This window comes from Paramisgurnus dabryanus, chromosome 4 (genome assembly GCF_030506205.2).
Source record: "Paramisgurnus dabryanus chromosome 4, PD_genome_1.1, whole genome shotgun sequence".
In the NCBI taxonomy this organism is placed as follows: Eukaryota; Metazoa; Chordata; class Actinopteri; order Cypriniformes; family Cobitidae; genus Paramisgurnus; species Paramisgurnus dabryanus.
In genome coordinates, this window is record NC_133340.1 from 29261003 (window position 1) to 29284044 (window position 23042).

Sequence of the window (23042 nt, forward strand, 5' to 3'; positions counted from 1 at the left end):
AAATTGTCAGACAAGTTACTAACATAAATAGTAACCAAAGCTTGTAAAATACAGTAAATAATTACATGATAAATCATCATTCATTCATATTTCTGATAGATGTAGACACAAAACTTGTCATGGCTCTCTTGGTCCTGAATATAAGTGACCTATATATCTGGCCTAAAGGTAAAAGACAGTAGTGACTGTGCAGTGCATGAGTAGCATCTAAGGCTATTTGTGTACCTTTAACTTTTGTCCTCCTATAATAAATACTAATGAGTGGTTCCTGCAATGAATCCTACATTTATAAAGTACCGCAAACTAGAGGGTCCGTTTTTGGCTCCATCCCTAAGTTATGTTATGCTATTCAACAACTTTTTTAATGATTTGTTTACAATAAAATTTACAATTATTAAAACAAATACATGTAAATCTGATTGATTTCGTACTGTAAACCTAAACAGTGTTTCCCATAGATCTGAAATTTACTTGTGGTGGTAGCTGGTGAAAAGGGCAATCATTATCCACCAACAAAAAATGGTATACTATACATGTGACAAAGAACTAATAATGTGTGACACAACACAATACTTTGATTTATTAAACATTAATATTAATTTTACATTATAGGTCATTAATCTAACCACCCCAAACTTTCTTTGCCATAAACAAAGCTGACACTGTTTGTCAAAGCACCACGAAAACACTTGATGTTTTTGCACTGATATATGAAGTAATTTGATGACCCCTTTTATCAAACTCAATAATACAATACTATGTATAGCCTATTAATAGACAGTGCAGGTCTATAGATTATAAATGTGACTGATGTTATAATGGTAATAATTTCTATTAGATAGGCACTTTTACTGCTTCTGCTTTCTATTACTCTTTTTCCAATTAAAAAAGCTTAATCCACTCATTATTTCAGATTTAAAAGTCTACTTGCTGTCCCGATGACAGACTTTACATTACAGCTTTGCGTTTTTTATATCCTGAGTCAGCTAGACCTTTGCTCGTTCAGAATTAGCACTGCTTTTTGCTACAATCTCTGTGCAAACTGTTTAGATTTTAGTAAAGATATGGTCTATTAATAATAAGATTATAAAAAAAATTGGATAAAGAAAATGAAGCGGCGCGTGGTCTGAAACAGCACTCGAGCTTTAGCGCGGTAGCGCTCGCGGCCGTTCTCCGATGGACTCGGGTTTTACACACAATATTAATCAGACTTGGGACCCGAAGTAATGAACTAGGACCGACCCGGACCCGACTGACCATTTAAAATATAAACCCGGAACCGTACGGGTCCCGCGTCCTCAGTGAAAAAAGACCTCTAATGGTAAAACTCTGCTCAAGTTCAGAAACATGAAAGGATACAATGTGACACTGAGGTTGCTTCGCGTCGCACCCAAATTCATTGAGAAACAGAGAGCACGTGAACGGACACTCAACGGGAGAGACACAACGTGCTTGCACGCAAAATTAAGCCAACTTGGATGCTATAAGCATATGCGACCATTTTGGTCGCAGTGTAGTTCCCTGGCTGCTCCGTATGTGCAGCAGTTGATCCAGTTTGCCGCGCTGGATGATGAGTTTATGACGCGTACATCATCTTCACGGTCACCCGACCCCCACCCCTCTCTCTCTCTCTCTCTCTCTCTCTCTCTCTCTCAACAAAACTAGGGTCATCCAGTCCAGTTCAGAAAATACGGAAATTCGTAAAGTGATTTTTTTTCCTGGGCGGGTCGCAATTTACCTGGACGCAGCGCCCAAGTAGAGCCTATGTATGGGAAACACTGCTAAAATAAAGTCAAAGTTTTAGATTTATCTAGATAATTTCAAAGAATTTACCAACATTTTTTTTATTTCTACTTTAAGCACTGATATGGTTTAATATATTACTAAATTAATTCTGTTATTGCAATGAAGAGTGTAGGCAGCAGATCCAAGTTCAGTAGGGTTTTTATTAAAACAAAATAAAACAAGATAATCCATACAGTAAATGCGTGGCATAAGAAACAGAAAATATGGACCAGGGAACACAGAACAGGAGCAACATGTGAAAACAATACTCGACAATAACAAATGAAACACAAGGGCAATATATACACCTGGATTAATAAAGAAAACAAGACAATCAGACAAGGACCAATGAACAAAAGAACTACAAAGACATGGCAGACAATGACAAGGACATGACTATGGAAACACAAAACAGGACTGTTCACTATGAGAATGTTATGTTATATAGCCTGACTGTAATACAACCCCAGAATATATGCACTGTAATGATGATATCAAATCAACATATATGTTATGTTACTTTCATACTTTCAAGTTAAAGTCAAATCAATACTTAGTCAGCATAATGAAGTTTAAACTTCATGTTGTATTTTGTGTGAGCGTAATGTCATCCAGCTCATCTTGAGAGTCAACAGCTGACTTCAGACCAATTAAAAATAATGTTGAAATAAAGATATTAGTAAATTGCTCACCTTGGATTATTTTCAAGATTTGAAGATGGTCTCTGCTGTAAGTCTGCTATTTGTGTTTGTGATTTCTCCTCTGTCAGTGATAACACACTGATGCTGCTTCATTCAAGTGTTTAGTGCAGAGAACCCAGTGCAGAGCATTTATAGGATCTGTTATACTTTCACTTTCATTATGATGTCATAGTAATGCTGCGTAAACTGCAGACATCCGCATTGCAGATATTTCAGTGGATGTTATGACACACCCATCAGGCTAATCTTTAGTTTAAGATAGACTTATGTTATAGATCATTTAAACATGCTTTTGTGGTTTGGTCAAAAATGTTTGTGGAAGTTTATTTGCTTGTAAAATGCTGAAAATCATTGCACCTGGTTAAAACTTTAAATATATAGCACGTATAGGCAGACCTAAGCTATATGTCTTTGTTTTTATACCACAATGCTCACCATCTGCTAATTCATAAATGCACAAAGTGTAATAAAAAGAAAGTGTAGAAGTCATTTTCATACAGTAATAACACATATTGATATTGTGGTAACACTTTATTTTAAGGTGTCCTTAATACAGAGTAATTACCTCATTAAGTACTTAGTAGTAGACGGTGTAATTACATGCAACTAAATGTACTTAATATGTAACTAAGTTATGGAACAGCATGTACTTACAGATTGTAATTATGCACATGTAATAAGCTGCAACTGTTACACATATGTAACAGGTCGAGTCTGTTACAAAGCTAACTACTGCTGTAATAAAAGGTCTTGTTACATATGTGTTACAATGTAATCATATTGAAAGTACTTTGTGTAGTACTATTTAACAACAAGTACCTACATATGTTACTAGTTACATAGTTCACAGTTTAATTACATGAATTAGCTTCTTAATTACATTAAAATTACATACTATTACACAGGGATAAGCTACGTAAAATAAAGTGTATCTAGAGTGTACTTAAGTGTACTTCATGTGTATCTACATACCATCTGTAACCTAGTTTGAATCAACTCACTAGTTCACAGTTTAAATACATGAATTAGCTTCTTAATTACTTTCTAATCACATAATATTACACGGGGATAAGCTACGTAAAATAAAGTGTATCAAGAGTGTAGCAGAGCAACACGATCTCATTCATTTCAATGGAAACCGGTTGACTTCCAGTGGCACGAGCGAAAGTGACTGTTGGTGACCGTATGGGCGTGTCCAGCGACGCGAGAAAGTTAAAAGTTTAACCTATGCAAATGTTACCGATATTGTTTCTTAAGTTGATAATCTGCTAAACTTAACTTTCCTGGCTTAGCGTTGTTAAGTAAGCAACTTTTCACATTCTGGTGGGGTAATTACTATTAGCGGTAAAAAATAACAATAAGCTTCTGTATGGCTGCTAAATCATTGTGTTAGCAACGCTAAATCATGGGTCTGAAGCCAAAAAACACACATACTGATTACAAAAGTATACTTTGTAATGATCTGCCTGTCACTGTGGATGAAAGATGGCCAGGGGAAGACAGAGACCTAATTTCCACATCTCAGGAAGAGGAAAAATGAGGTCATGGTAAGAATTATTCCCAGATTTTTACATGCCCAAAAACTTTGTCTAAAGTAGTTATTATTGTTGTATGTATGAATGATGATCATACTTTGATATAAAAACTAAAAATTAATAAATGCTGTAGAAGTATTGTACATTGTTAGCTAATTCATTAAATAATTTTAAGTAATACAAACTTAGTGTAAACTGTACATTTTAAAACAAGCAATGTTATATAAGACAGATAGCTATTAAAATTTTACATTTCTTATCATAAGTTACAAGGCTGAATATAAAAAAAGAAATGGTTTGCAGATGTAACACCAAAGCTGACATTTCATTTAATAGGAATCATTTTTATTTTCATTATTACACTATTGTCATCATTGTTTGAAACAGTATGAATAAAATCAAAAATAGGCCTATATGTTTGCCCTTAAATTATTCAAAGACCCAAATCACTTTCAGTTTCTGTTTCCTGTAAAGGCAGGATTTTCAGGATCTCCACAACATTACAGAGGAAGATCATTAACCACTTAGTAGATAAAGTGCAAAACTCTTTAGTTATTTTTGAGCGTGATGCTAAATGTTCTAATCAGATTCAATGGATTGTGCTAAGCTATGCTAAAAGTGGCACTGCCAGACCCAGAGATCAGCTGAATGGATTCCAAACGATAAAAATCAAATGTTTAACTCTACGGGAGCTGGAAAATGAGAAAATATTTTTAAAAAGTGGAGTGTCCGAGGATACATCACTCTGTATTTACTCTATGATTTCATAGATCAAGGGCACCACTTCAAATTACTGCAAATGTTAAAGTTACCTGATAAATAATAAATAAATAAATAAATAAGTTGTTATTCCTATTGTACTCACCTTAAAACACAGATAACCACTTTAAATCAGCTGGACTGAAGTGACGTGGATGACGTACGAAGTGGCTGACGTGTTATCTGGTGCGCCCCAGCTGGGTTTTTTTTGTGCCCCCGGGCTTCGAGACGCACGCTGTAAGTTTGAAAAAAAAAAAACTTTTCTGAGGATAACATGTCATCTGCGCAGGGGCGTCATGCACCAATTTTTTTTGAGGGGGCACAGTGTGCACAGCTTACAAAAATGTGTGCATACATAGTGATGGTCGTTTTCGAAGCACTGCTTCATGAGGCTTCGAAACATTTAGGAATCTTTTGTTTCGAATCAGTGGTTCGGAGCGTGTTTCAAACTGGCCGAAGTCACGTGATTTTAGCAAACGAGGCTTCATTACGTCATAACTGTTTCGAAACGTTTCGAAAATCCAATGGTTTACAACTAGGGGCAGTTGATCACAAATGACCAGTGTCTAATATGTTTAGGTGAACTCGGGTCAGTTTTATTATGCAAGTTCATAAAACATTTATCCGATCTGACTAATAACACTACCATTTTGTCTACTTTGTTTTGTTTATAGACAGATTTAATGACAAAAATGTGCATAATTAAAAGGGTAGTTAGTTTTAATGATTTGTTTGCCCCAAATAAAACTAAAAAAACATAATACACTTTTAACTATGTCTTAATAAAGTTGAATATTTTTTAAAACATATTTTAATCAAAATCTTCCTATTATTTTGTAAAAAAAAAAAGTAAAATGTTTGGACATATCTGCTTTTACACTCTTTTGACCAGCAGGGGTCGCCAGCGTGTGGTGTTTCGAACTGCTTTGAAAAACTGAATCAATTTTCGAAGCAATTCGTTCAATTGATTCGAGGCTTCGAAAAGCTTCGTTTCTCCCATCACTATGCATACACGGACATCAAACGAAATATTATAGAGCTTTCAGTCTTTTCCATGGCACGATTTTGAGCCTTTCTGCCTTCTTGACAAAAACCTCCAAAATAAAAGTGTTGACTAACTTTCATATCAAATACTATTCAATCGGAATAATGACATATTGGCATCATATTTACATCTGGAACGGCATGTTTTGTTTATTTACTTGTTTAATTGTGTCAATGCATTTTGCACAACAACTGCATAATCCTATACAATTAATGTAATTTTAAATCCATTAAGTTTATAAACAACGAAACTCACATAAGCTATAGCCACGTGATTGAGTTCAGTGTTCAATAATGATTCAAAAAATGTTTAGATAAAAATTATTAGAGGAACGGATTTTTGCATTCAACTTTACCTCATATGTGAACGTGTGATTCCGCGTCCCCGTGAACTTTGGCGTTGAATCTAGATGAAGATGAATCTAGAAATCTCTACTAATATAACGTTGAGACGGTCACATTTTAAACCATACATTTTCTACACAGAGGAGGTTAACTGCACCGTACTGGGGTTTGGAAATGTTGTGAGCGTTTCTTACACATTTTAATTCCTATAGCAAAATGCAGCAGCAACAGCAAAGAGCTCGTGAGCGCACTCAGACGTTGATGACATTGATGACGTCAGCGACTGCGCTAAATGCAGCGCCTGCAGCCAGAAGTAATGTAACACGATCAAAACACTATCAAAATGGGAAAAATCACCGAAAAGTGACAAGGATGCAGCACAGAATTAATAATATTGTGCATGGTAAACAGATTAAAAGACACATAACAGATTAATGGGCACTTCTTTGATTTTGAGGCTCAAGAAACCAAGGGGGCAACTGCCCCCTCAGAATGAATGGGCATGACGCCTCTGCATCTGCGTCACTGCAGTCACGTGACTTTAGTCTTGCGCATGCGCTTCACAACAGACGCGGAAGAGAAGACAATGCTGAATAAAGTCGTAATTTTTGTTATTTTTGGACAAACGTTTATTTGTTATGCTTTCTAACTGACCCACTGATGTCACATGGACTACTTTGATGATGTTTTATTACCTTTCTGGACATGGACAGTATACCGTACCTAGATTTTCAATGAAGGGTCAACAAGCTCTCAGACTAAATATAAAACATCTTAAACTGTGTAAGGACAATTTCCTGAATGAAGATAGCCCCTCCCGGGGAAGCACAGCATGACATCACCATGAGGCCCGAGAAAGCAACTCTCCACGATTCACAGTGGACCTCCCACTGAGACACATTTGGTTTTCAAAGATCACACCTTTAGGATGTCATACATTTGTATTTGTATTCTCTCAAAGCAAACTGTATATGAAATGCTACATGCACAAATAATCTGAAACTAATATTATTTGCTTTCTATTGAAATATCTCATTGCAAGTGGTTACAATGGTCTCACTCTTTTAACAACAGAATTCAATGTTAAAGTGTTAGCAAACTCAATCAATGTTGATAGACACCTCCCACACCCCCCGTATGCAAATTAAGGACAGCCCTGAGTTTTACAATAACCAATCAGTACCAAATTCATATATGCTTTGTTCTCTAGTTATTTAAGGATATGTGTAAGAGATTCATGTGGGACTTTTTATATCTAGAAATGCACCCCCATGATGCTGTATCTTTGATTTAATTTTACTTTGAGGAATCTGTAAACAGATCTTAATCAGTTGCCAGGTATGCAATATTCTCATTTGATTCTTCGTGTTCAATTGGATTGTGAATTGACTTTGAATTATGACCTTCCTACCTGGCTAATAAATTGTTTGGATTATTCTGTGTTGCTATGAAAGTAATTGACATGAGTAGTAAATTACGATGTATCCTTGTCACAGCAATGTCTGAAAATCAGGCTAGTAACGGACTAAAATCCCATACTAGATGGCATAGTGGTACATCAGTGGAGGATTTTGGAGATCCGACTAGCACTTGGCGTTAGTTTAAGTTAAATTAGATGCGTGGAGGCTAATTTCCTGTTTAGAGTAACATACAAATGTCGTCTGACCGCTCTAAATCAGATGAGCCTCAACCTCTGATTATTTCAATATTAATCTATCTAAGTTGCATATTAAATTATGACACGATTATACAAAGCTATCACTGGAGAAGACGGTCAGTTTTGTTTTATGATAGTGGTTGTGAACCTCTGGTTAGAAATAACTATTGTAATAATTAAGTTGCACCTCTATGGGGACTAAATAAAGTATGTTCAGAGATGAGCACGCGTAAAGGGTGGCCTTCTGAACATATGGTCAAACCTCTAGCAGCGACCAAGCCTGATTCTATTGTGATCATGGGCCCGCATGATTATTAAATATTAATAAACGGCTGGTGCGTGAGTCCAAAGTGACATGAGTAGCCAAACGAACGAATGCAATAGCAAGTAGGGCAAAAAACGAGATTGCACACATAACACTTTAAATGTAAGTTATTTGAATTCAACTTTTCAGATTTTCAGTCTGGTAAAGAAATAATAAACATTTATAGCCTTATTAAGTGCATCTTAATAAATATTCTCAAGATATTATCAGATGGTGTCATAGGCTTCATGTCACCAGCTATACTGCTGCTATCAATTCGATCCTGAGCAAAATTAACAATCTGTTCCAGTGCTTTCAGAATCAGAACATCAACATCAGGATTTGTGTCCATCTCTTCATGATAGTTCTTCAATGGGAAGATGTTGCACATTGGTACACCAATCAAGTCACTGCATCTAGAAAACATAACGTAATTAAAAACATTAGACTGTAGATCAGTGAGATTCTCAACCTTTATCACTTTAAGGCCCTCCATTCACCAAACATTTCTAAAAGATTTTAATATACTACAGCTTGTGCCCACATGGAAAGAACCTATATGTGGATATATGTGCATATATGAAACCTATATGCAGCTTATATGCACATATATGCTGCATATATACAACATATATGCGCATATATGAAACCTATATGCAGCTAATATGCACATATATGCAGCACATATACAGCATATATGCACATATATAATAATATATATGCACATATATGAAACCTATATGCAGCTAATATGCACATATATGCTGCACATATACAGCATATATGCACATATATAATAATATATATGCACATATATGAAACCTATATGCAGCTAATATGCACATATATGCTGCACATATACAGCATATATGCCCATATATGATAATATATATGCTGCATATATGCAAAATTGAGGTGCATATATGTGCATATACAGGTCATAAATTATGTGAATTATTAAATAAAGTTATGATGTCTGCACATTTAAAACATTTACAAGATCTATCTATGACATGTATAACAAAATGGTTTAATTTAACAGCTACTGTTCAGTGTTATTTAACAGCGACAGTAGTGCAGATGGTAGAGTGAGTTGTCTAATGATTGGAAGGTTGGGTGTTCGAATCCCAGCAGTGGCGTGTGGGATTGCATTTTTTTTTGTGATCGGAAGGTTGGAGGTTTGAATCCTGGCTCCTGCAGGTGCAGACTGTCATTGGTTGGACCTTCATTTATGTTTAATTTATTAGCAGCTTCAGATTTTAATAATTTTACCAATATATAGGTTAACATATATGTGCATATACAGTCTTGTTCAAAATAATAGCAGTACAATGTGACTAACCAGAATAATCAAGGTTTTTAGTATATTTTTTATTGCTACGTGGCAAACAAGTTACCAGTAGGTTCAGTAGATTCTCAGAAAACAAACAAGACCCAGCATTCATGATATGCACGCTCTTAAGGCTGTGCAATTGGGCAATTAGTTGAAAGGGGTGTGTTCAAAAAAATAGCAGTGTCTACCTTTGACTGTACAAACTCAAAACTATTTTGTACAAACATTTTTTTTCTGGGATTAAGCAATCCTGTGAATCACTAAACTAATATTTAGTTGTATGACCACAGTTTTTTAAAACTGCTTGACATCTGTGTGGCATGGAGTCAACCAACTTGTGGCACCTCTCAGCTGTTATTCCACTCCATGATTCTTTAACAACATTCCACAATTCATTCACATTTCTTGGTTTTGCTTCAGAAACAGCATTTTTGATATCACCCCACAAGTTCTCAATTGGATTAAGGTCTGGAGATTGGGCTGGCCACTCCATAACATTAATTTTGTTGGTTTGGAACCAAGACTTTGCCCGTTTACTAGTGTGTTTTGGGTCATTGTCTTGTTGAAACAACCATTTCAAGGGCATGTCCTCTTCAGCATAGGGCAACATGACCTCTTCAAGTATTTTAACATATGCAAACTGATCCATGATCCCTGGTATGCGATAAATAGGCCCAACACCATAGTAGGGGAAACATGCCCATATCATGCTCCATGCTTCACTGTCTTCACTGTGTACTGTGGCTTGAATTCAGAGTTTGGGGGTCGTCTCACAAACTGCCTGTGGCCCTTGGACCCAAAAAGAACAATTTTACTCTCATCAGTCCACAAAATGTTCCTCCATTTCTCTTTAGGCCAGTTGATGTGTTCTTTGGCAAAGTGTAACCTCTTCTGCACATGCCTTTTTTTAACAGAGGGACTTTGCGGGGGATTCTTGAAAATAGATTAGCTTCACACAGACGTCTTCTAACTGTCACAGTACTTACAGGTAACTCCAGACTGTCTTTGATCATCCTGGAGATGATCATTGGCTGAGCCTTTGCCATTCTGGTTATTCTTCTATCCATTTTGATGGTTGTCTTTCGTTTTCTTCCACGTCCCTCTGGTTTTGCTCTCCATTTTAAGGCATTGGAGATCATTTTAGCTGAACAGCCTATCATTTTTTGCACCTCTTTATAGGTTTTCCCCTCTCCAATCAACTTTTTAATCAAAGTACGCTGTTCTTCTGAACAATGTCTTGAACGACCCATTTTCCTCAGCTTTCAAATGCATGTTCAACAAGTGTTGGCTTCATCCTTAAATAGGGGCCACCTGATTCACACCTGTTTCTTCACAAAATTGATGACCTCAGTGATTGAATGCCACACTGCTATTTTTTTGAACACACCCCTTTCAACTAATTCAACTAATTGCCCAATTGCACAGCCTTAAGAGTGTGCATATCATGAATGCTGGGTCTCATTTGTTTTCTGATAATCTACTGAACCTACTGGTAACTTGTTTGCCACGTAGCAATAAAAAATATACTAAAACCCTTGATTATTCTAGTTAGTCACATTGTACTGCTATTATTTTGAACAAGACTGTATGTACATATATGTACATATAATATAGGAAAACGGCCAATTTTATATATGTCACATATATGTAAAACCTATATCAAAACCTATATTGAAACATATATGTTTATATATGTTTTTTCCATGTAAACTAAACAGATGTATTTTTGCTTTTTGTTTTACTTTGATTAATTTTACACCCTCTTGATAGCTTGGGTGCCAGCCGACAGGAAGGACGGGAAGATCAGTCTGGGGTTTCTCCGTTGAGGAGCTACTATGCGAGACCCAAATTGTCAGGGTGGGCTCAAATTGATGATGGACAGACGATCAACAGTAACGTAATCAACCACATCATCAAAGAGCGCGTGTGTTGAATCTATTTACAACAAAATGGCTGCCGCTGTAGAATTCAGATGTGTGGATTCTGACATTGAGTCTGTTCTAAAAGATATCGATCAGAGCATTGATTTTAAAAGAGGAACAGAGAAACGCGATCAAGGCATTTGTTGATCGGAAAGATGTTTTTGCCGTCCTTACTACCGGATTCAGCAAAAGTTATATGATTAGTGTTAAAGGGATACTCCACTTTTTTAGAAAATATGCTCATTTTCCAGCTTCCCTAGAGTTAAACATTTCATTTTTACAGTTTTGAAATCCATTCACTATTTTCGGGTAGTGCGTAATATCACTACGCCCGCTGCAGTCATGTCACAGCAGCAAAGTCCTTGATGAAGAACAAGCACTTATCACTACCTATCGGAATAGTTTGAAACCTAAACTTTGCCTAGTTATCTGCATTTGATGCAGTGGCTGCTGGTGACTTCTTTTTTTGAAGCGCACGATGCGAAGTTCATCACCAAAGCTAAGCTGTCGTAAACAAACTTGCCTGTTACAATGTCATACTCAACTGTAAAACAGGCAAACTTCTCAATCGATAATCTGTTCAACATCACACCAGAAGTCACGCTGACAGTGGGTCCTTTATCAGGCAAACATCAAATATCTGGTCCTGGAGAATTCCACTGCAGATGTGATCGTAGGAAGACCCTGGCTTATACAACATCATCTGGAGCTCTCTTGGGACACTGGTGAAGTGAGAAGTTGGAGTCATCATGTTTTTTTTGAACTGCTATATGCCTCAACCTTGTTGTCCTCCAGTTTCAATGAAGGTATGCAGCACTTCCATTGAAAGTCCCAAAAATAATGTGTCCGTCTATTCCCCCAGCATATTCATCATTCAAAGATGTATTCTGTCCCAAGAGAGCTTACAAGTAACCACCTCACTGGCCATAGGACTGCGATTGACCTCCTTCTGGGTGAACCAGTGCCTAAGGGAAAAATCTATTCACTAATCATCCCAGAACAGGAGGCCATGGAAAAGTACATCCAAGAAGCACTGGACCAGAGATACATACAACCATCCACTTCCCCTGCTGCATCTCCCTTCTTTGTCATGAAGAAAGACAGTAGTTTGCAACCCTGCGTCCACTACAGAGGGCTGAACCAAATAACCAAGAAATTTCGATATCCCCTTCCCCTCGTTCTATCAACGCTCAAACAGCTATGAAGCTAGATCTTCACAAAGCTTGATTTATGAAGTGCATACAAGCTGATACAGATCCGTAAAGGAGATGAGTGGATAATAGCTTTTGTGACCCCTACTGGCCACTGGGAATACTTGGTCATAATGTATAGTCCCATCTAACAACTAATAATGTATCTACTGTATAGTTCATTATTAGATACATTACTTATTTGACTTATACTCACAAGTAGTATTAGCTTATTTAACACTCTTAACATTATTTGTCTAGTAATGATAATGTAAACTTTTAAGTCATTTCCTGTAAAAACCAAACTGACTTTATGTCTGCCTTTTTGTCTGCATTTGTTTAGATGCTGATGTTTTATTGAAAATGTTTTTTATCACTGCTATTATTAAGATGTGTTCAGCTAAACTAGCAGTGCTTAGAATGCCACTTTAACTAATATGCACATAAGTTTGTGCATGTTGTGTTAGGTATTTGTTAAGTTTTTAGGGACAGGGTTTAGTCCCAGACTAAAATGCATGTTGAGTCGCCTTAACTTCTTTAACTCTGTGGACCCTGTACCGGGTCCAGAATTATCTTATTTTGACTTAATATAAAATATTCCTGTAATTTGTAATGGTCTGTCATGGACCCAGTACCACATATGAGATACTGTTTGAAAGCTTAGACTCTCTACTTTCTGCAGATATGCATCACTTTGACATATCTTTTACTGTAAGAAAGTTATTTACAATTAATTTACACCATCACCCCCCCCCGATATTTTTTAATATCTTTTAATATTCATATATTTCATGTTTTTCAAGTATGACAAACATGGGCAAGTCTTATATCAAATGAAAGCTCTCAGTCTCAGGAATAAGGCTACAGCGTTATTTTTGTTCTAATATCAACACATATCCAACAATCATCGAATAAATAATAAGGTAAAAAATTGTCTTTTGTAAACATATGGGAAACTTGAGTGTGGACTGCCTCAGATAGCACATATAGCCACAAATGATACACCATCTTTTATTTTAGGTCCTACTCTAAAAAATGAGTCCATTCACAGCATTTTCTTTGGTTGTGTGCATAATTAATCCCTTGCTATTTATTATATGTGGAAAACAAAAAATTAATATTTATATGAAAAATGTATTTTCGCACACTTCAGTAAAATGAGAATAACTTTTGAATGCGACATGCTAAAGAGTTCATTCTTTTTTTGGGTGTTTACTGTCTGCTGCTGGTAACAACCAGAACTGTCTGCAGTCTGCTAGACCACCCAGAACCAGAGTTATACACTATCAAAGATAGTATTTACAACATAAAAAAAGAAAATTTGGTGTTTTAGCATATGAAAAACCACATAAATAACAATATTTGTCACAAACAACAGCTTTTTATGTAACTTCAAAGGGATTTTTGCAAAATGATATAAAGATATTGCATTTATTCCACTGTATGTGGTTATGGGAGCACTTCAAATGTTTTTTGGCAGAAATTGTACACCATAAGCGTATTAGTCCTCCCATCAGTTGGAGTAAAATAACTTTTGCATTTATTATGATAGAGAAAAAATTCCTTTTTCCTCTGTAAGCTGGCAATTGCTGGAATCAAACAAAACTGTCTGGAGGTTTCGTTACCACTCAGGGCCAGAGTTATACACTTTTAAATACAGACTTTAGAAAAAAAACATCAAAAAGCGCCTATTTATTTTTGTGCTTATTAGAGAACTGACAACACATACAACCATGTTTAGCACTTTTAACAGTGTTTTATGTAATTTCAAAGGGTTTCCTGTAAAATGATACCAAACTTTTGTATGTGCACCTCTGCATGTGGGTATGGGAAGCTTTTGAAATTGGGTAGGCCAAATCCAGGCAAAAATCCCCAAAATAGCCTCAGAGTGTAAGAAGTTAATAAAAAAACACAACACTTTGCACTGACACATCTTAACATATACCAATGTTGTTGTTTTGTCTTAAGATGCACGCCAGTATTGCTTTTTTGTTTGTAAATGTCCTAAAATATCCTAAAACCTAGTCCTGGATTAAAGTCACCATGAAACGGAAGTAGTGTGGTGACATATGCAAGTGAAATGACTTCTGAAATGAAATAAGTAAATATAAACTCTGTCTGGAAAACCGCCCCTTTAAGTATTTTGACATTACCTCAAAAACGACTCTCATTGTGGTGACTTTCTGCATGGATGGGGTACAGTAGGACTCTCTGGTCGTCTCATCTCATGTGTTTCATTATTCACAGGACGGTGTGGTGCAGGATCTGGTCAGGTGTGGTCTACAGCAGAGTACAGTTGAGCAGCTGGCCGTCCCTACAACATTAGGAAAATCTGCTCTCAGACAGCTGCACATGAAAGGACATTCATACAGCTGGAGGTCCTGAGACACAGACCACATCTATTCATATCTGTGATGGTGTGACTTACTATACCAGCTGACACCGGTGATGCTCTTCTTACTGTAGTACAAGTGTGTCTGAAGTGACTTTATAACTCTGATAGTTTAAGTGGTTTAATAAATGTTTTACATTTTAAACATGTTATTTTATCAGGTATTAACTTGTGTAGCTAAATGTTTTTTAGAGTAGTGTTGTAATATTATCACACAAATGGAAAATTTGAAATCATTTTTGCTTTTCTTCACATATAACCAGCATCAGTTTGTTGGATGATCCTGTAGTGTAACAGATACACTAATGGTAGTAAATAGAGATTTTGAATACCATAGTAATGATTGATCATCATGTATCATGGGTATTTACGACACTCCAAGATACTGAACAGAATATCAGTGTATCAATATTTTCAGAAATATCATAGTACTACTGTTCAGGAAGAAACTGGAAAGCATTTAAATTCCTATAATAAACATTTTCTTGCTCTACTTAATCAGCTAAAAATGTATCTGAATGCAAACTCCTTAAATTAAAAAATCCCTATCCAGTAACAGTGTGAAGTGTATACATTTGTATTATTAGTGAAAAATAAAAATAATGTGTATTGCAATGAAAATATATATATATAGATTTTTTGCCAACAATACTACACTGTCAGAAAAAAGGTTTAAAATTTAACATTTTCTGTCACTGGGGTGGTACCCTCAAAGGTTCAGTTTTGTACCTTTTATGGGTATACAACAAATTGAAATATTGTATCTTTTGGGGTACAAGATTATACCTTAAGGACCTATTCGTACCTTTAAAGGTACAGTTAAAAGTTTTGTACCACCAACATTTATCTGGTACAAAATTGGTCCTTAAAGGTACACAATAGGTCCTTAAGGTGTAATATTGTACCCCAAAAGGTACAATATTTCAATGTGTTGTATAGCCATAAAAGGTACAAAACTGAACCTTTGAGGGTACCACCCCAGTGACAGAAAAGGTACAATTTTAAACCTTTTTTTCTGACAGTCATTGACATCGGTAATTACATATTTTATTAATTGAGTGTGGCAACAATTTCTTAAAGCTAGGTCACAATAATACTTTTGTATTATACAGTACATCCAACTTTTCTCTGTATTATTTATAAATATAGTTAGAGAGCAGAATAATGAATGTTATATAAGCTCACTGATCTAAAGATAGATTATTGTAGGAATCAAGACTCCTTCATTGAGAAATTGATTCTATCAGTCCTTAAACATGAATATACTGAATGAATAAACTCTACACAACTCGTATGAGTGCATTTACTCATGCAAAAAATAACACATGCACATACCGTACTGTTATAGTAATGTAATGTAATATTGCTCACGCAGGTCATATTTTAACACTCGTGTCACCTCAAACCCTAAACATAAAGTTGCATCTGTGAGCATGTACTTGTAAAGAAACACAGCTTGATTTTCTCTCTTCAGCATGTGAGTCGGTTCATTGTAACTAAAGAGAGTTTTAAAACACCGGCCTCTCTGATTATTTATTATATTATGACTGATGTTTATTAACTGGAGATTTGGTAAGTTTACATCTGCATGTTTCTTCATGTCATCCATGTGCTGCGGAAATGTGTGTGGAGTTTTCATAAAGTGTAAGCGCAAAATAATGACATCACACATTTATGAAAAGTTGTTGCAGGGAAGATTATTTATAATGCCTGAAATGTGCAACTTTTTGTGCCTTTTGTAAAACATGTTTGTGTCATTGAAGAATGTAGTTTAAAATGAAACAACTTTACCATTGTTACAATGTTTTTATTAATTTTTTATGTATAGATGTACAGTATGAGTTAATATGAGTCATGTGTTGTGTTGTACAGTGACTGTATACAGTATGTTATGAATGACAGATGAACATTTTTACCCTGCTATTTTACACCTTGACATAATATTGTTTATGTGGGTTAAAACTATAACCACCATAAAGTTAAAACTATAACCACAAACTATAAAAGTGTATTTTATTAACTGTAGAATTGTTTAATGGGTGTGTATAATCAAGTAACATTAGATATTTTTCTATTTATTAGATTTTTCTGAAAGAAGATGAATATTCTCAGCATTGTGTTTGTGTTGACTGTAGCGCTGAATAGTAAGTGATACAGATTTTATACAACTAATTTTAATTCAATGCACTAATATTTTGTCAACATTACGTGTTCAAAGCATACTTCACTATTTTTTATTATATTTCAAATATATTTAATATATTATAAAATGTTTGTTATTTTTTATTATGTAAAAATACATTATTTTTTTTTTATATATTTTAAAAATTTTGTTATTTTTGATTATATAAAAAAACAATGTATTTTTACATAATAAATACAAGTATATTATACAAGTATATTTTAATATATTATAAAATGTTTGTTCTTTTTATTATGTAAAAATACATTATACATTTTTTAATACAATATATTTGTATAATATATTTTTATAAAATCAAAAATAACAAATATTTTACAATATAAGTTTTGACCTGTGTTAAGTTAACATATCTTATAAAAACAAGTTTTGAAATGTTTAACATATATTTTTGTTACTTTAACTTGATGCAATTTCTTTATAGTGTATTTTTATCCTTTTTTGTTTTAATAGTCTACTTGGTCAAGCACTATTTTGAGCACTGTGTCGATGATGTGCATGCTTTTGTTTTGTTGTTACTACTATCATTTTAAAGCTTAAGATTTTCAATAGGATGAAATGCAAGGCAGGTGATGGTGTATTGCGTTTATATAAGTCTAGCTGTTTAGTCTTGTTTTGTTGAATGCAAACATGTGTACTGTTTGAATGACTCCAAGATAGTTTGGGGTAATATTTAAAAAATAAAAAAATTTACGAACAAGTTTGCAATGATAAATCATTAACCACAATACTACAGAAACATGCCAGACAGCAAACTACTCCGGGGCGGATCTGCACCGGATTGGGTGCGGCTCCGGCCTGGAGTCGAATTAAGAATGTAAACAGAGTCTGTTGACTTTAATGTGCACATTTTAGAATCTAAAATCACAGTTTTTCTGTTCCAGTATGTTTAGGGTTCATTCTTCAGATGTCTAAGGTCCAGGTGTTTCCTCAGGACAGCGTCGTCTTACCCTGCAAAAGTTCAGGGTTTCCCAAAGAAGAGCTATATTGGAAAGTGATGGGCAAAGATGTGGTCTCTCTCCATGGAGGCAACATCACAGTTACTCAGGGGTTTGAGGATCGAGTGTTTCTCATGGATCCTGATTTGTCTGAAGATTTCTCCCTCATTTTAAAAGATGTGATGTTTAATGATGGAGGAGTGTATAAATGTCTGTGGATGAGACAGATAACCATTTGCTCAGTGCATGTACATGTGTTGAGTAAGTATTCTCACATTCTGGTTCTAGGTTTCAGATATTAACAGGTGGAAAGCACCCTAAAAAAGGTACTTCAGTGACATGAAGTTGTTCCAGACTGATCCAGATCCGTGCCAAAGTCAGTCGAGCAGGTGCGGATCCGGCCCGGAGTCATCTGCTGTCTCAAACAGCTTGATGTCATTGAAGAACTTTTTTTGAGTTCTAAGGGTTTTTGAGAAACTTCTGCTTGTGATTTTAAAAACTGAATTAACCTTAATAATTACATCTTGCTGAAATTTTGATTAATTCATGATTCAAAACATGAAACAATCTCTCTTTCTTTTAAAGAACCTTTAGTTTTCCCTGTTTTCGCCACGGTGGGTGAAGAAGTCACATTGAAGTGCTTTGGCCATATCTCAAAAAATCAAGCATGGGAAGATCTAAACATCCAGTGGTTTAAAGATCACAGAGAAGTTCTGCGGTTGACGTCTGGAAAGATAGATGTTAATGTTGAAAACAGCAGTATGTCATTGCCCTGCAGAGAAGATCTGTCTCGAGGGATCTTCTCATTGACCATCAGATCTGTAAGAGATCTGGATCAGGGTGTTTATCACTGCTGGTACAGGACCGCAGATTATGAGGAACCACGGAGTGGACTTCCAGAGTCACACACACTCACTGTTCTGGGTATAAATCAAACTTATAACCCGTTATCTGAGAACATTGTTTTATTATTTTACCACAGTAAATACTGAGAGATGTCTTTCTGTCTCTCCTCTATAGCTGTGTCTTCTGAAGTGTCGTCCACCACAGATTCGATCCTCAGTGTCAGCGACGGCTCTCATACTCACACCAGCAGGTCTGTGTCAACATTGAGAGCCGTTGCAAGCACTACGAGCGAATCATCCAGACCTGTATCAACACAGACTAATGTGAAGAGAAGTGAAACTGAACCCATCACCACAGCGTCTGTGCAGACGTATGCAGAGACTGCTGAAGGTACACAAAGATCTTCAGGGCTTTAACCTCTAGGGATATTAAACTATTTATCACCTTTGATCTAACCCGATTTCGAAAGTTTTGTTGTATTTTTGGCTTGTATTTGTCTGCAAAAATGTAAAATCTTTACATCACAATCATTTGGGATAATAAGACTTGTTTTTCCAGATAGACTAATATATCTTGAATTAAAGGTGACATAGAACGATTGAACAGAGTATTTATCCTTGTTCTGTGATGTGACATGTAGACAAAAAATTTTTGTTTGGGTCTGTAATGCCTTAGAAGCTTCCTAATAACCTCTCTCAGATAGCTCTATTAGGGTGGGGGATTTTAAACAAGTGGTTTTGCACCTATTTGGTTCCCCCTACTGGCTTAACTTGCAATCTCATTACTGATTGGCTGACTTTGCTGCCACTCAAAAAATGTGCCAATTATTTTAAAGTTGATGGGCAGTGAGATGCCTGTGATGTCATAAGCATCAGTTTTTCAGATTGGGCCGTTTTCTGGCTGACATTTCTGAAAGAGGAATTTCTATGAGACTGAGAGGTTTAGCATGGTTGGCACTTTTTGTATGTTTGTGATTGCGGGTAGACTACCATTATTCAACAAAGACAAGGTAAAAATGGTTTATCATTCTCTGTCCCCTTTAAGGTTCTTTTTTTAATGACATTAGCAAATAGTTCAGTAATTTTTTAACAAAAATATGTGTTCGATTAATTTTTTATAATATAAAAATGGAGAAAAGATTAAACAAGTGCTGTTTTGATCAATTTATCCACCTAATTAGTCCAAGTGTCAAGTAACCTCAATAAGTAAAAAATACTTGACAATGGGCTGTTGAATTATTTGAAAATAATGCACAACTAAGGTGGTAGTGCGGCACGACGGGAAGCGGGGCAACATTATTTTTAAATCATTCAAAGGACCAGAATTATTCCTCTTATACCACAGACATTGCTCTGGTGGTTATTTAAGACATTAAGGTCAGGTGTGCGTTTATAGAAAAATAATACATATCTTTGAAACATATCTCAAGCAATCAGAATATAGCTCTCTATAGCTGCGTTTCCATTGCAGATTTGTGCAAAACATTTGTGTTATTTTCTAAATGTTGACAATAGACGACAATAGCGAAATGACAGCGTTTCCATTAATCGAATGTAGGAAATTTAAAGCCATTATTTTAATGGAAGGAGAAGTGTGAGTGTTATCCAAACAATATTGGCAAGGACAGCCTGGAGCAAACACGTATGAGGTGTTTCTGGGAGGCTTTAGTACATACTGTGCCATCTTCAAATTATGATTATGTGATTAAATACATCAGATGACCTAAAAATACAAATAAACAGTATCCATTGCAGTTCTGCCAAATGTCCATTTGCGCAAAGGTAATGGAAACACAGCTTCTCTCTTTCTCTCTCTCTTCTCTAGCTGTGTCTTCTGAAGTGTCGTCCACCACAGATTCGATCCTCAGTGTCAGCGACGGTTCTCATACTCACACCAGCAGGTCTGGGTCAACATTGAGAGCCGTTGCGAACACTTTGAGCGAATCATCCAGACCTGTATCAACACAGACTTATGTGAAGAGAAGTGAAACTGAACCCATCACCACAGCGTCTGCGCAGACGTCTGCAGAGATAGCTAAAGGTACCCTGAGCAAGTGTTCATCACCTATTGCCAATAACCCATTGTCTTATTATAAAACATATCTAACAGTTTTCACTGTGATACTAAGACTTGTTTTTCAGATAATATACCTTTAATTAAGGTTCCTTTTCAATGCCATTGGCAAATAGTTTTGTATTCTGTACAAAAAATGTGTTTGATTTTTTTTTTATAATATTAAACAGAGAACAGTTCAACATTTTGCAAAATGCTGTTTTCTTTCCATTTCTTATATTCGTGACAAGTTTAATCAAATTCATCTGCATGATCAGTACAAGTGTCAAGTAACATCAATACAGGTAATACCATCTCTCTCTCTTCTATAGCTGTGTCTTCTGAAGTGTCATCCACCACAGATTCGATCCTCAGTTTCAGCGACAGTTCTCATACTCACACCAGCAGGTCTGGGTTAACTTTGAGAGCCGTTGCAAACACTTCGAGCGAATCATCCAGACCTGTATCAACACAGACTAATGTGAAGAGAAGTGAAACTGAACCCATCACCACAGCATCTGCGCAGACGTATGCAGAGACTGCTGAAGGTACTGAAAAAGCAGGTGTTTGCCAACAACCGAATATAATAATTTTACTTGGGATAATACAACTTGTTTTACAGATAATACATTGAATTAAGGTTGTTTTCGATGGCTTTTGCAAATTTTTTTTTTTTACATTTTTTTTTTTTTTATAATGAAATGGTGAAAAGATGTTTAAATTTCACATATCACTTTCTTAGACAAGTTTGATCAAATTCATCAAGTGTCAAGTAACCTCAATACAGGTAATACCATCTCTTTCTCTTCTCTAGCTGTGTCGTCCACCACAGATTCGATCCTCAGTGTCAGCGACAGCTCTCATACTCACACCAGCAGGTCTGTGTCAACTTTGACAGCCGTTGCGAACACTTTGAGCGAATCATCCAGACCTGTATCAACACACGCGTATGTGAAGAAAAGTGAAACTGAATCTTTCACCACAGCATCTGCGCAGACGTCTGCAGAGATAGCTGAAGGTACCCTGAGCATGTGTTTGCAAAAATCTAATAAGTTTACATGGAATAAAAAGGCTTGTTTTTAAGATAATATAACTTGAGATTATTTTCTTACACTACTAGTAGTCTGTATTAACTTTAGATGTTTTCTCTTAGGTCGGTATGGGCATCTTAAGATGCCATTGGATAAGAAGATTCCCTGGATTCTGATTGGACTCATCAGTGGAGTTTTGCTCATCACAGCTGGAGTTTTGGTTTCACTCTTTATAATAAACTGATTTGTTTTCAGTGTGCGATGAAGATTTTGAAAGGTTATAATTAGTTTAAAGTTCATATATGCCCTCTTTGTATCATCTGTTGAGCAGTGTGGTTTATTATGTATACCTGGAGTATCAAAAAAATCAAACTTTATTTACTTTTAAACCTGTTGTTAATCTTGAGCAAAGACTTTACTGATGTTTAAGTATTTGATTTTCTGTATTTACTGAAAACTCTTACAAGAGATGAATTACGATAGGGAAAGTGTATTACGGTGAGGCAGAACGTTTTAATAACCAGCTATCCTCTGAAATGTAAGATTCTTGTTTTAGATTTTTAAATTACAAAATAGATAATAAATTACACTAAAATAAGTACAAACTTTTTGAAAAAGTTTTATTTTTGGAATGGGTGATATTTTGATTATTTCTTCTAAATATTCTTTCTTATAAAAGTCATTTATTTAATCTGTTCAAGCATAAGATTTGAATTTGTCTTTTTATGAGATTTTAATACTGCTCAGGGTTAATGTAAATACTTCAAACACTTCAAATTTGTTTTATAGCAGTTATCGTTCAAATATACACTATTATGGGACGGTTTCCCTGACAGGGATTAGACTAGTCCTAGATTTAAATAAATGTAAGAGCTGTCCGAACTCAAAAGAACTTGCTAACAAGCTAATCCCTGTCCAGGAAATCCCCCTATATATACGTTCTTATCATTTGTCATGTGGCTGAGTACTTTACACATTATTTTATTTAATAACTAAGATCTATATTGC

The 23042-nt window shown here is 35.5% G+C and overlaps 2 protein-coding genes across 11 annotated transcripts in view; one reads left to right on the forward strand and one right to left on the reverse strand.

Annotated features, from left to right (window-relative positions):
- The window catches only part of LOC135735638 (interferon-induced protein 44-like), a 104594-nt gene extending 101971 nt beyond the window's left edge, over window positions 1-2623 (reverse strand). For all 10 annotated transcript variants that reach the window (XR_012336551.1, XR_012336550.1, XR_012336552.1 and 7 more), the window contains exon 1: window positions 2478-2623. The gene's annotated coding sequence lies outside the window, so the exon portion shown is untranslated. The remainder of the gene's footprint in view (window positions 1-2477) is intronic.
- A 12203-nt stretch (window positions 2624-14826) lies between these two features.
- On the forward strand, window positions 14827-22875 carry LOC135736132 (uncharacterized). The gene is made up of 9 exons (XM_065254919.2): window positions 14827-15020; window positions 17050-17111; window positions 18052-18366; window positions 18691-19029; window positions 19126-19341; window positions 20776-20991; window positions 21336-21551; window positions 21818-22021; window positions 22157-22875. The coding sequence occupies exons 2-9, from the start codon at window positions 17066-17068 to the stop codon at window positions 22276-22278; spliced, it is 1674 nt and encodes a 557-aa protein (XP_065110991.1). The 5' UTR covers window positions 14827-15020; window positions 17050-17065; the 3' UTR covers window positions 22279-22875.
- Window positions 22876-23042: the final 167 nt, after the last annotated feature.

Excerpts from the sequence above, each read along its gene's own strand:
- LOC135736132 (XM_065254919.2), top strand. The coding sequence starts at position 17,066 with ATGAATATTCTCAGCATTGTGTTTGTGTTGACTGTAGCGCTGAATA. Across the intron at positions 19,030-19,125 it reads ACACACACTCACTGTTCTGG|CTGTGTCTTCTGAAGTGTCG; the intron begins GTATAAATCAAA and ends TCTCCTCTATAG. Across the intron at positions 21,552-21,817 it reads GTATGCAGAGACTGCTGAAG|CTGTGTCGTCCACCACAGAT; the intron begins GTACTGAAAAAG and ends TCTCTTCTCTAG.